Source organism: Carassius gibelio, chromosome A22 (assembly GCF_023724105.1).
Source record: "Carassius gibelio isolate Cgi1373 ecotype wild population from Czech Republic chromosome A22, carGib1.2-hapl.c, whole genome shotgun sequence".
Lineage (NCBI taxonomy): Eukaryota > Metazoa > Chordata > Actinopteri > Cypriniformes > Cyprinidae > Carassius > Carassius gibelio.
The window spans coordinates 10642932-10655116 of NC_068392.1; the positions used below are offsets into that span (position 1 = coordinate 10642932).

Below are 12185 nucleotides of genomic sequence, written 5' to 3' on the forward strand. Positions count from 1 at the left end.
AATTTAGTATTAATATTTGTTGCCAATGACAATAGTTATTTTGATTTTATTTCTGTGTGTTAAGTAACTGTTTATGTATATATCAGAATGTAATTAGTATATATTTATCTGAAAATCTTGTTTGTTTACCCAATGTGATTGAAATATTAATTAAAAGGTCAGTATGTGTTTGATAAACTGTATCTTTTTTCCTGTACAATAATGATAAAAATATCCAATGTAAAAAAGTGTGACAACTTGTCCCAGTATCCCTAAATCATGATCTGCTATTTTCATCGGGGAGATAAACCATTGAAAGTAGCTTAATTTGTCCAGATCTGTCTCATCTGAAAATGTTCAGTCAGAGGAGCAATGTCCTTGAAAGAGTTTCAGAAGATTCCAGGACTAATGATTAATGATGCCATGCAGCCTAAAATCCATTTACTCTAAGATATTCTCCCTGCGTTCAAGGAATGTGCAAGTGTGTGTATTAGATGGTCCTTAATCACTAAAGCCTACAACAGCATTGGAAGTATTGACTGTGAAACGATGCAAGAATAAATTTAGGATGAAGGAATAACTGACAAATGTAAAAAAAAATGATGTCATTATTGAGCTAACCCTCTTACTTTGCCTTATATTTTGTTGTCAATTAACCTATATAACTAATCTCAGCTTAAATTTTTTGGTTTAGGAATGGAGAGTCCAAAAATGATTTATTGCACAGTATATACTTTCAAATATATTTAATGCCAAAGCTGTATTTTATTGATTAAGTCCCTAAGGATATATTCAACATAAGAAAGCTTTCAGCAAGCACTTTCTGTTATTATTTACTCCACCTCATGTCTTTCAAAATCTGTTTGACTTTTTTCATCAAAGTAACACAAAAGGAGTGGTTTATAGTAAAATGCCCAAGCTGCTGTTTTTCATACAATGAAAGTGAATGGTGACTACTGCTCTCAGGTGCGATTTTAAATGTGTACTGACTTAAATTTCACGCCGTTCCTCACATAAGTTTCGTATTAGTTAAAAATACTTTGAAAATAGTGTTGAGTCCTGTGGTTTATAATGCTTCATGTTGCTTTTCCCCTTTTTAAAAACTGGTCTCCATCCGCTTACAGTGTGAATAAGAGAGCAGCTTGAACATTCTGCTAAACATCTCATTTAATGTTTTATGGAAATTTTAATTCATAAATTGAAAAGTTAATTTGAAAAGATTGGAGGGTGAGGAAAATTGACAAAATGCTATTTTTTAAGTGAACTATCCCATAATGGCTCAAATATAGTATTCTATCGTGGTGTATCTCGAATAAATTCTAATAAAATATGGTTTTATATTAATTTAAATGATTTAGAAACACAGATTTATGTGAAATTGAATCTTTCAAAACAAAACTGAAATGATCACAATTATCACATGCACAGTTTGACTGGTCCATGGCAATTCACAAAATTGTCATTTTGTTAGTTAGCGACATGGTTAGGTATTTTATTAGTTTAGTTTTTTGTACAATATAAGATTTAAATACAATGAAAGACAACTCAAAGTGTGAAACTTCATCAAATTCTACAAAACTGCAAGTAAAATCATGACTGACAGTGTATTGATTGATGGTTTAACCAGTGATCCCCTACACATATTTTTGTTTAATATCTCATAAAATAAGAGAAGACTAGACCCTTAACATCTACATCTCAACATTTTATTTTCTTCTTCTTTCAAAGCCTGAAAAACATACATGGAACACGTTCCCTTGAAGGATGTCTCAGGAAAAAATCCTTAAGCAATGCTACCAATATGCAGCAAAGCAAACAAGGGTGAATGGGTCCTGAAGTCCCCGGTGGCTCTGATGGCCAGAGGTGCATGTGAAAGCAGTCGGTACGTGGGTACGTGGAAGTTGAGAAAGACAAGTGCGCAAGTGTTTCTGAACGAGCGGAAGGGAAAGTGGGGCAGCTCCCAAAGGACGCTCCTCACACCTGCTTCATCCTGTCAATCAAAAACAAGGATTAATTTGAAAGATCTGCTTTTTCAAACATCCATCTGCACGAGGACCAGTACAGGAGGTGCCTCGGCTACTTTGGCCTTGCGTGGGAGCAGCCGGGAGAGGCTTCGGTAGGACGGCGTGGCCCTCAGCAGGAGCTCTTTGAGTCCGGCCCGGAATTCACGGCGGATCAGGCAGTAAAGCACTGGGTTGAGGCAACTGTTTGTGTGGGCCAAGCACACAGTTAGTGGAAAAGCATATGCCTGGGCATTGTAGAAGGCCTTGCTGAAGGGCACCAGGTCAAACTTAATAAGGACGCCCCACAGAGTCAGGGCCTGATTGGGCAACCAACACAAAAAGAATGACAGGACGACGATCACAACTGATTTGGTAACCTTCGAGCGTCGCTTGTGCCGCCCCTGCTCACTTTCAGAGCCAGCCACACCGCTAATCCTACGGCTTAATACAATTCTTAGAAGTAAGAGATAGCAAACGGTGATCACCACCAGTGGGATCAGAAACCCAAGCAGGACCTTTTGCAACTGGTACAATCCTAGCAGCAACTGCGGGTCCCAGCTTCCTGTTTCAGGGAAGCGGACTATGCACAGCTCCTCATCTGTCGAAACTTGGGCTATTGTGGAATAAACTGCATGTGGGAGGGTTGCTATCAGGGACACGATCCAAATGCCCAAGCTGATCCACTTGGCCGCGGCCACCGCTGCTCGGCGACTGTGCATCTTCAGCGAGGACACGATGGAATAGTACCTGGCCACGCTCATGGCGGTCAGGAAAAATACACTGGCGTACATGTTCATCGTGGTGACCGAGCTGATGATTTTGCACATAACTTTGCCGAATGGCCAGCGGAAGTCCAACGCCGTGTCTACAGCCCAGAATGGTAGGGTTAGGACGAACTGCACATCAGTTAGAGCCAGACCCATCACAAAGCAGTTTATAGAAGACTGCTTCTGCCGGTAACGTGAGTGCAGCAGGTAGAGCGCCAGAGAGTTGCCTACAAGCCCCAGAGCGCACACCACTGAATAAATGAGAGCGATCATCACACGCACAGCCAAACTAGACCCATCACCTTGTAATGTTGAACTAGACTCCTTTGTCAACAAATGCAGCCAGCAACGTAAAGAGAGGTTCCCGCTTGCAGAATCCGTACAATTGTCCAGTGCTGCACTGGTGTCCAGTGTGTGCTCACATTCTCCCAAGTTCAGAGTTTGTGTGGTATTATTCCTCTCCATGGCAGGCTTCCACTCAGTCCGTTGTAATAGTGAAATGATGCAAAGGGAGAAAGGTATCCATTGATGTAATTTATCTCAATTTCACCACACTTTGTATGCCTAATTACTTCACTGGCAGCGAGAGCGCGGTCTCATCAGTCCCTCTGTCTCGCGCACCTCTGAGCGATGTGCAGCGCGCGCACATTCTTTTATACTCCGGTAAGCATGATGCGCGTCCGCGCGCTGCTGAGGCACGCGCCACTTTTATGTCAGACACATACACGCGGTGCGTAATAATAACCTAGTTTTTACGTGTTGTGGTTCATAATACAAAATTATTGTCAAAGTTTTTTTCTCTGTGTGCTGAGGCCACCTCTAATTTCATTTGTTCCAATTCAATTGCGCCAATTTATTTCATATTTCCCTTCAATCCATGATATGCTTTTTTCACATTCACAGACTTTTAATTACAACCCACAAATCTTAAAAATAACTCCATACAATGAAAGTGATAACTTTTGATTTCAGGCTATGGAGCCTTTCGTCTTAGTTGTTGGGTTAATTTAGAAGATTGCTGAGCCAAGAACTGCACAGTTTTTGCCTTGAGGAGCTGAGAGTCTGAAATGTATTTGTACAAACGCTGTGCATCAAATCAGCAGCAGATTAATCTAGTAAAAATGCAGCTCTCTGACAGGTGCAATAGACGTGCAAACCTGGAGGCCAGGGACCCAAGGGAGAAACGTCAAAGCAAAGAGACAGACCACAGTCCTGTGGATGAAAGATGCAAGTTTATCCGTATGATTAAAGAGGCACTGAGTAAGATGGAAACCTTCCTGAAAAATAGGTTGTTCTTTGTCGAAACCTGCTGAACCTGTTCACTCAATTACATTTGAATATTATTGCTGAGCACAAGAGAAAGATTATGCATAATCTAAAAAAAAGTTATCTGAAAGTGACTTGAAGTACCTCCTGCACTGTTTTCCCATTCCTGATCATTGAAGGTTTTTCACTTTACACAGTCCCTGAAATGTCAAAGAAAATTAAAATGAAGATGACATTTACATTTTGATTCATTCATATATTTATAGAAATCTACACAAACTACTGCTTTCATATCTAATTATTTGCGCATCTCTTATAGATTATAGCATTAGTTTTCTTTATGTTGGCAATGGGTCAAATCACATAAAAAGTGTATTTGTTAAGGATGCTATTTGTTTTTACTGAGATAGGTTGTCCACTTGTTCTTCTCATCTGCATTGGCCTCATTCTGTTTCTCGTGACATCCAAATTGTGCTGAAAGGCATTTCTGTGTTGACATGGACCAGAGTTGAAGACAGAGCGCTGTCTATTTCATAAGACGCATTTTAAAACATTGATTGGAAAAAGTAACAACAAAGCAACTCCATAAAATAGGCTGAAAGGCAATTCTACACCGTGTTTTATTGAAAAAGCAAATATTTTATCAAAAGCAATTTATGCACACTTAACACTTTAAACTGCACTTAAAAATGCAAAATAACTTCAGCATTCAGATTTATACCCATAAAGCAAAACTGTCTTCAAAGAAAAGACAAACAAAGGACAGACTTGTTGAAAGATTCAAAATGTTAAATTCATGAATTTGAATGAGCTGATTTGTATTATTATTCACCTCAGCAGTAGTGCAAGTAATAGGTTATTCTGGCAAAGCTGATGGTTCAAACATCTAGTGATCACAGCAATAATTCTGTATATACTCTTTAAATAAACATTAAATGTTTAACATTTTAAAATTGACCATGTTAATTAATCTATACAAACGGTCAGATTTCATTGCTTTCATTAAACTTTGAAGAAAATCACATTACATTTTTGTCACATTTTTTATTTCAACATCACTCAAAGTTTTTTTTTTTTTTTTACATTTTATTACACGACGCTCTGAATACTTGATTCTAATTGGTCAATCGCGTCATCCAGCGGCCTGAGATTTTCCATGACAGCACTGTGTATCATTCCACAAATAAAACTGGCGCTACTTTCTCACACACTCCCTTGTTTTATACAAACCATTGTGCGTCTCTAATCGATTGTACTGAAAATTACCAGAGCAGTATTAATAGCCTATCACATTAATATTTTTTCAGCATCTGTCTAGGTGCTATTCTTTCATTTTGTACGTTTTAGTGGACTATTTTTTGTATAGTGGAGACATGAAGATAATTTACAGCTACGTATTTATTTAGGGTTTAGCCTTGTAACAAGCGAAATACATTTAGTAAGCCAGTTAATTTTGCAAAAATAATTATTCTGTGCTTAAAAAACAGCGTTTGGACCCCACTGCATTTTAACGAAAACGAAATCTGCTTCTGGCAAGCTTAAAACGAGAGAAAATCAATTTCCCGCATTGGACTTGTTATTTAATCCAAAGTTTGATAATATAAATAAGCAGCTATATACTAGGCTATCTCTTAAAAATTACTTCAGTAGAAAGAAGAAGGAAAAAAGAGCTTCACGCATCTGTTAGCTGACTCCCGCCTTCAGAAGCGCTGTTAGAGGAGTTTTGACGAATCCGCGGGTAACTGAAATCCCCTTCTGCCCTTCACATATCATCAGCATGAGGACTCCGCCTCGAGCCACGTCGTGGATTCAAGGTCACTGTCGCTACATGACCAGTGATGGGGTCTCCGTGGTGATGGTCGTCGTGCAGGTCTAAACTGTGGTTGTGAGATTCAGGGTCGTAATTGGTGAAGTCTGGTCTCCTGTGAAGTCTTCCCAGCAGCGACGCGATCTCCGCCATACTTTTATCCTCCGAGAAGCGCGGGAGTATTTTGGAGTCGTCTGACACAGAGAACGGGTGCTCGAGGGCGCGCAGCACGCGGGAAGGCTGAAGGTTGTGCAGTGACCTTGACTGAACTGAAAGGGGTTAAAGAAAATGTAAAGTTACTTCAAACTCCTTGTGAAAACGGTGTCTGTGGTATCCTTCTTTAAAACTAACGCCACTTGATATCTGCCTCAAAAGTTTAGAAAATAACTCTCAATAGTTTTAAGTAATGAATACTTACAATTAACATCAGTGTCTATATGCCTTTAAGATGTTTAGCATCAGTAAGATGTTTAATGTTTTTTTTTTTTCAAATTAGTGATGCTGAAAAATCAGATTTGCATTGCAGAAATAAATTATATTTTAAAGTAGCCTATACTGAAATAGAAAACCATTAATTTAAATCGAAATAATAGTTAACAATATTACATTTTTTTCTGTATTTTTGGTCAAATAAATGCAACCATGATGAACAGGAGAGACTTCTTTAAAACACATTGGAAATCTTACTGATACCAAACTTTTGAACAGCTGTGTAGATCACGAGAGAATTCTGTTATTGTGAAAATCCCTGCCACAGTGACATTTCCAACATATCACCAAACCATGTTTTGCGTTTAATATGGCGTTTTGTAATGTAAATTACTTTGTAAACTTTTTGCTTTTGTGAAAAAAAAAATGGTTGACTCCTTTTAAGGCTCATTTCTGAGCTGGCATTTTGTATCATAAAAACACAAAAATAGTATTTTCACACATGGATAATTAGCTTATTGGAAATGACACACACTGAAACTATGTTCACAAATGATATCTGCCTTAACTTCTATTTAATTTCTTTACACATAATGACTCATATTTCTTCTTAAGTTTTTACTGACACTATTGTATCCTTCACTCTAAAAAACGCTGGGTTGTTTTTTCAAACCAACTGCTGGGTTGAGTCCGTTGGATAGGACTTTGGGATGTTTTAACCCAAGTTTAGGTTGAAAATAGGTCTCTGCTTTAACCCAGCGGGGCTGGGTTGAGGACGCGGACGTGAAGGAGAGCACGCACGTCACGTCAAAATAGTACGTCTCCAGTGCGAGCAGCCGCCATTTTCTCAGCGTGAAAGAAGCGAGAAGCGAGTGAAAGACTATGGTAAGTAAATATTCAAAACGTAAAGTTATCTTTTATTGTTTACCCGGTTGTATGAAATGCGGAAGGTTTTATGAAAGGCGGAAACAAAGGAGCTTAACGTTATATATATAAAAAAACGGACGCGGTTTTCGCCTCAGACACGGAGGTCTTAACTGCCTCATGTACCGTTACTGAACGGAAGATGTAACGTTACTTTTAATATAACGTCCGTGAATGTATTTTGTCATATTTACATAAGATTTTACATTATCTGTACTTTTTGATGCGTTAATAGACGGTTATGGTCACGGTTACGCTCATGTTAATTTGTCTTTTTTTTCGCGGTTAAACTGAATGTATGCTTGTCTCCTAAAGGAAACGGCATTGTGTAGCAAAGACTAGCATAATTATTTTGAGGCTGTTGAAGTGGTAACTGTTAAAATTGGTAATCAAGTACACTAACTTTTGAAAAGATTTGAAAAAAAAAGCAAAATTGGGGTGAGGCATTTAAAAAAATAAATAATAAAAATTTAAAACGGATTGATTAAACTTGATTAAGACTTTCTACGTTTTTGTGATCATCATAGGCCAAAAAGTTTAAATCAATTTTTTTAATAAACCTTTATGACATAAAAGTGCCCTAAGTTGAAGGACCAACCATAATGCAAAGATATTCATATGCTTTTTATATATATTGTCAATCCCTCACTCATAATCAAACTCATGACCTTGGTTTTGACTATAGCTAATTTACAGGAAGAAGAAAGTGAAATTTTAGTTATTGTCTATGGAGGAAATTCAGTCAAGTCACACTGTGACATGTTTTCCCTTGTTCTTTTATTCCTGAACTTCAACCATCCACTTCAAAAGAGTCGTGGTGCTCAACAGGACGCTAACTGAACAAAACTGTGAACTGTGATCCCCTTCAGAAACACTGACAGCAGTTTGATGAGGACAAATTACAGCTTTTCTTCCACTCCGTTGATTCAGCGTGTGGGAAACATGACTAAGCTGTTTGCCATTTTTCCAGTCGGCGTCACTTCTCTCAGTACTTCCAATAACTGTCAAAAGTTTTCAGTCTAAGCCTAATAGATTGTCAACCAAATGATACATTACACAGATTCAAGAGCCCCTTGTTCTTCAAACATGACATTTTCCTCTCAAGTTAGTGGCTAGAGGATATAAGGTAGCTGTAATGGGTTTTTCCCCTTAAGGACTGGATGGAGAGTTGTTTCGGCCAGAAAACTCACCTCTCAATGGGCTGAAGTCTCCGTGCTGGCTGACCTTGGTATCTGCGAAGGGCTTAAGATTGGGCAGCAGAATCAAGGTGAAAGACAAAAGTAGCACCTGAGGGACAGAGGCAAATGGGAGGCTTGAGGGAAGCAGCAAGAACGGCAATTAGTGAAGCACAACTTTGATGTAACATTCATTTTTGTCATCAAGTAGCTGTAGATTGGAGATGTGATTACTTAATTGCCTGGCCTCCTTCTTGTTGAGGAATGCTGATTATTGCTTTAAGAGCATTTCCTTAAGAGCAAGTCTTGTGCCACCTCATAAAATACAACAATATTTACCACAGTGTGAGACTTCAGATGATAGGTTTTTTACATTTACTGAATTGAAGTCAACCACAAATAGCATTTTCAATTAATATGACTTGTGTAATGGGAAAGCTTAATTTTCATCTGTCATTACACCCATCTTCAGTGTCACACGATCCTTCAGAAATGGTGCTCAAGAAACATTATCTTATTACTATTGTCATAATGAAAACAGTGCTACTTAAAGATGCTGTATGTAGGATGGACACAGAGTGGTTGAACTAGGTATTGCAGTCCAAATTCAAAATATTGGACAGGGTTTTTTTCACCTCAGACTTGCAGACGCAGGTTGCCAGATTGACGACACAAACAAGAACAAGCGCACTTGAAGATGAATTAAAATAAATACGCGGGGTTTTCCGCCAACCCGGGGTGCCGAAATACAATTGTGGAAACGAAATAGTAATCATGTGCTTGTTTTAATACATCGAGGGAACTAAATACTTCCCAGTTTCTTTGGAATAACATGTACTGATAAATCATTTAAAATAAGCCCAAGAATGTGTTTTGAAAATGTGTTTGTGGTGAAAAAACATTGACTTGCACTGAGAGAAATCAGGAGCAAGTGCCAGAGAAAATGCTGTGTGTTATGTGAGTAGTGTGTGATTTTAACTTGATTATTGTATGACTTCATCTTTCATGTACTAATATTGCTTCTTTTAACCCCTACCAGAATGCAGGTCCCAGTCTGGACCGGTTTGTTGGATCCATTCATGACCAACGCCTGCAGCCGACGCAGTTGTTCCATCAGTGAGCTAAAATGGAGAGATCGGGGTAAAAAGTTCAATTTCAGGAGCCTATATGGAGTGTGAAGATTACCAAGTAAATGATTTCCTCACATGTTGCATTTCTCCAGCTGGAAGACTTTCCTCTGCAGCTGCTGGTTGTGCGCACTGCATGCGGCCATCCTACGGAAATAAATTTCCCATAAGTAGCATGTAAAAGAAAAAAGGTTGTAAGCAAATCCACTCTCAAGTTCATTCTCAAAACACAGCAGTGGACTTCCACCTGGTATTTTGCCAGGTGGGGGTTGTGTTCAGTAGCTGCAAATTCCATCAACTCGTATAATTATTTTTACTCTGTGATTCGAAACGCATAGCTTCCGTTTTTGCTTCATTTGTTTGAGCACAACAGTCGATACCTGCTCTCCAGGCCGTCGATGTATTCTTTCTTCTTCTTCCTGCTCTCTTGGGCCGACTGCTTGTTGCGGATCTTTCGCCGGATTTTCTTCAGAATCCTTTCCTCGTACTTGATCATGGGAGGGAAGCAGAAACATTGAGCTACAAAGACTATCAGCTATCAGACTATCTACTATTATGGTGTAATTGCCAACAGACAGAACCTTGGTGAGCGGAAACTGATTTGGCAGAGTCGCTCCTTCCTTGGCAAGTAGTCGTTTCTCATCCTCTGTGAGAACCAGCTCCTGGTAGGACTGCTGGGACACCTTTGTGGTCTGGAATATCAAACAGACATAAAAGTAACAAATCCAATCAACGTCTCTTTGTGCCTGGACAGTCAGAAACCTATCGAGTTCACCTTTCATCTGCACTCCAGTTCACCTTTTCCCTATTCTGCCTTGTGTATTTTACCTAGCTTCATGCCTGAGTGCAAACTCACAGGCTCTGGTGTGCCAGATAGCAGCAGGTCCTTGACAGTTAGGGGGAATCCAGTGGTTGGTTGTGCCTGTGGCGTTTCAGATGCATGCTGCATCCCTTCAGCCCTGTCTGGTAAGAAACCAGTCTCCCAGCCATCTGCCGCAACAGATAATACAATTTATCTTTCATTCTTTCCATGTGGAGAGATTTACAAAGCTCAGAAATAGGGGCTTATCTTCAGAACACCGCATAATGCAGTGAATCAATAAGTGGGAGGCTAATTATCTATGTTTATACAGTCTTGAGTCACCAGGAAAGTTCACTTCACAAATATTTGATACTCACTGAAATTAATTGGGAAGTTGGTGTCAAGATTGTTTTGCGCCTGGGATATGACAATACAAGGTTCCAAAGGAGGGCTTGCGGTTTGCAGTGGACTGTCGATGTGATCCGAATGAGGATCTTCGCTTATTCCACTGTCGCTAGGAGAGGGCGACCAAACTGGAGAACCAGAAACAGAGTCATACCCACCTAAAAGTGCGTTGAAGAAGTCCTCATTACCCTGGGCGGGCATCATCATCTGGCAAACAAAAATACAGGAAGGTGAATGATGAGATATTGCATTCTTTCTTCTCTAGAACATGAATCAAGATAAAAACTGTTTTTGTCCATTCAATGCAAGTCAGCGGAGTCCAAATTTTGGACCCCATTTGAGTGTCATTGTATGCACATGAACATTCTTCAGAATATCTTCTTTTGTGTTCTGCACAAGGAATAATGTCAAAAAGATTTGGAATGACATGAGGATAAGTAAACGATCATTGTCATTTTGGGGTGAATTTTACCTCTTATTTGTTAAAATCTGATGAATTGAAGAAACTTGAGACTTCAGACTTACATGAGGATCTTGAACTGGCCAAAGCTGATCATATTGTGGTCCCATAGCCTCATGCCGTAAGATGCCGTCATTCTTATCAAAGAGCAAATCGAGCAGTTCTAACCCTTCACCGCCCTGAGATATAGTGAATATATTTGCTGTATATATCGTTTGTTGTCAGTGGGATTCAATGGAAGATACAATATAGAAAATAGACCAAAGTGCCAAAAGTAAAATCTAATAAATGATCTAAAATCTAAAACAATAAGACAAAACAAAGAACTTAAAATGTTTTCTGAACTTTGCTCTGTATGAGAAATTACACAGGCAGGCTAGATAAGACGCTACATTTAATATAATTTTTCATGCAAATCTAGTAAAAATTAGAAACATTGGAACTTACCTGGTCTGAATAGTGCTCCATTACTGTGTCCCAGAGTGTAACGCAGTCTAAAATATCCTTGAAAAAAGGCCAATAATGGGACAAAACCAAAATATTTATCAGTCTATGCTCTGTCTGTGTCCCTCTGCTCACCCAGGACAAAGTTCGAACTCCAACGCAACAATCAGGTCATAATCCTCAGGTCTGTGTTTGATTGGCTGTTCTTTGTTGGGATGTAAGATAAAAAAATAATAATGTGGGAACACCCTGGAGAAATTGTGCAGTTTGTATTTCAACCAAACATATTACCACTTTTGTGGTTGACTGTATCAGGTAAAAATCTACAACATTTACATAATTGACCAATAGTATTTAATATCAGGTATAAAGTGCATCAAAAGGGCAACCTGACATCTAAAAAATAATGATGAAACCTTGTTTTTTTGTTTTTCATATACTACCAGAAGTTGTTTAAATGTTTTGCAAAATTTTTTCCTAAACATCATACCACACTTCCCTTCTCATTCCCTGAAAAATAATTCCTCAAGAGTTACTTCAATGTTTCAGTGCACTTGCAAGTAAGAGTTACAGGCATTTGTTATGGGAAAACACCTG

At 38.8% G+C, this 12185-nt stretch overlaps 2 protein-coding genes across 2 annotated transcripts; both read right to left on the reverse strand.

Moving 5' to 3' along the window:
* Nucleotides 1-1408: 1408 nt before the first annotated feature.
* On the reverse strand, nt 1409-4484 carry LOC127942501 (relaxin-3 receptor 1-like). The gene has a single exon (XM_052538219.1). It carries the CDS (start codon nt 3212-3214, stop codon nt 2012-2014), a length of 1203 nt encoding a protein of 400 aa, XP_052394179.1. The 5' UTR covers nt 3215-4484; the 3' UTR covers nt 1409-2011.
* Nucleotides 4485-4617: 133 nt separating this feature from the next.
* On the reverse strand, nt 4618-11826 carry LOC127942500 (cyclic AMP-responsive element-binding protein 3-like protein 3-A). Its single transcript, XM_052538218.1, has 10 exons — nt 11592-11826; nt 11210-11323; nt 10657-10891; nt 10334-10467; nt 10059-10169; nt 9858-9964; nt 9556-9624; nt 9387-9471; nt 8366-8462; nt 4618-6091 (listed from the first exon to the last, which is right to left on the reverse strand). Exons 1-10 carry the CDS (start codon nt 11610-11612, stop codon nt 5778-5780), a joined length of 1287 nt encoding a protein of 428 aa, XP_052394178.1. The 5' UTR covers nt 11613-11826; the 3' UTR covers nt 4618-5777.
* Between the last annotated feature and the right edge of the window lie 359 nt (nt 11827-12185).

Coding starts and splice junctions, on each gene's coding strand:
- LOC127942501 (XM_052538219.1), bottom strand. CDS start 3,214: ATGGAGAGGAATAATACCACACAAACTCTGAACTTGGGAGAATGTGAG.
- LOC127942500 (XM_052538218.1), bottom strand. CDS start 11,612: ATGGAGCACTATTCAGACCAG. Junction 10,892..11,209: donor GGCCAGTTCAAGATCCTCAT/GTAAGTCTGAAG, acceptor TTTGTTTGCCAG/ATGATGATGCCCGCCCAGGG. Junction 6,092..8,365: donor AGACTTCAGCCCATTGAGAG/GTGAGTTTTCTG, acceptor AACCCCTTTCAG/TTCAGTCAAGGTCACTGCAC.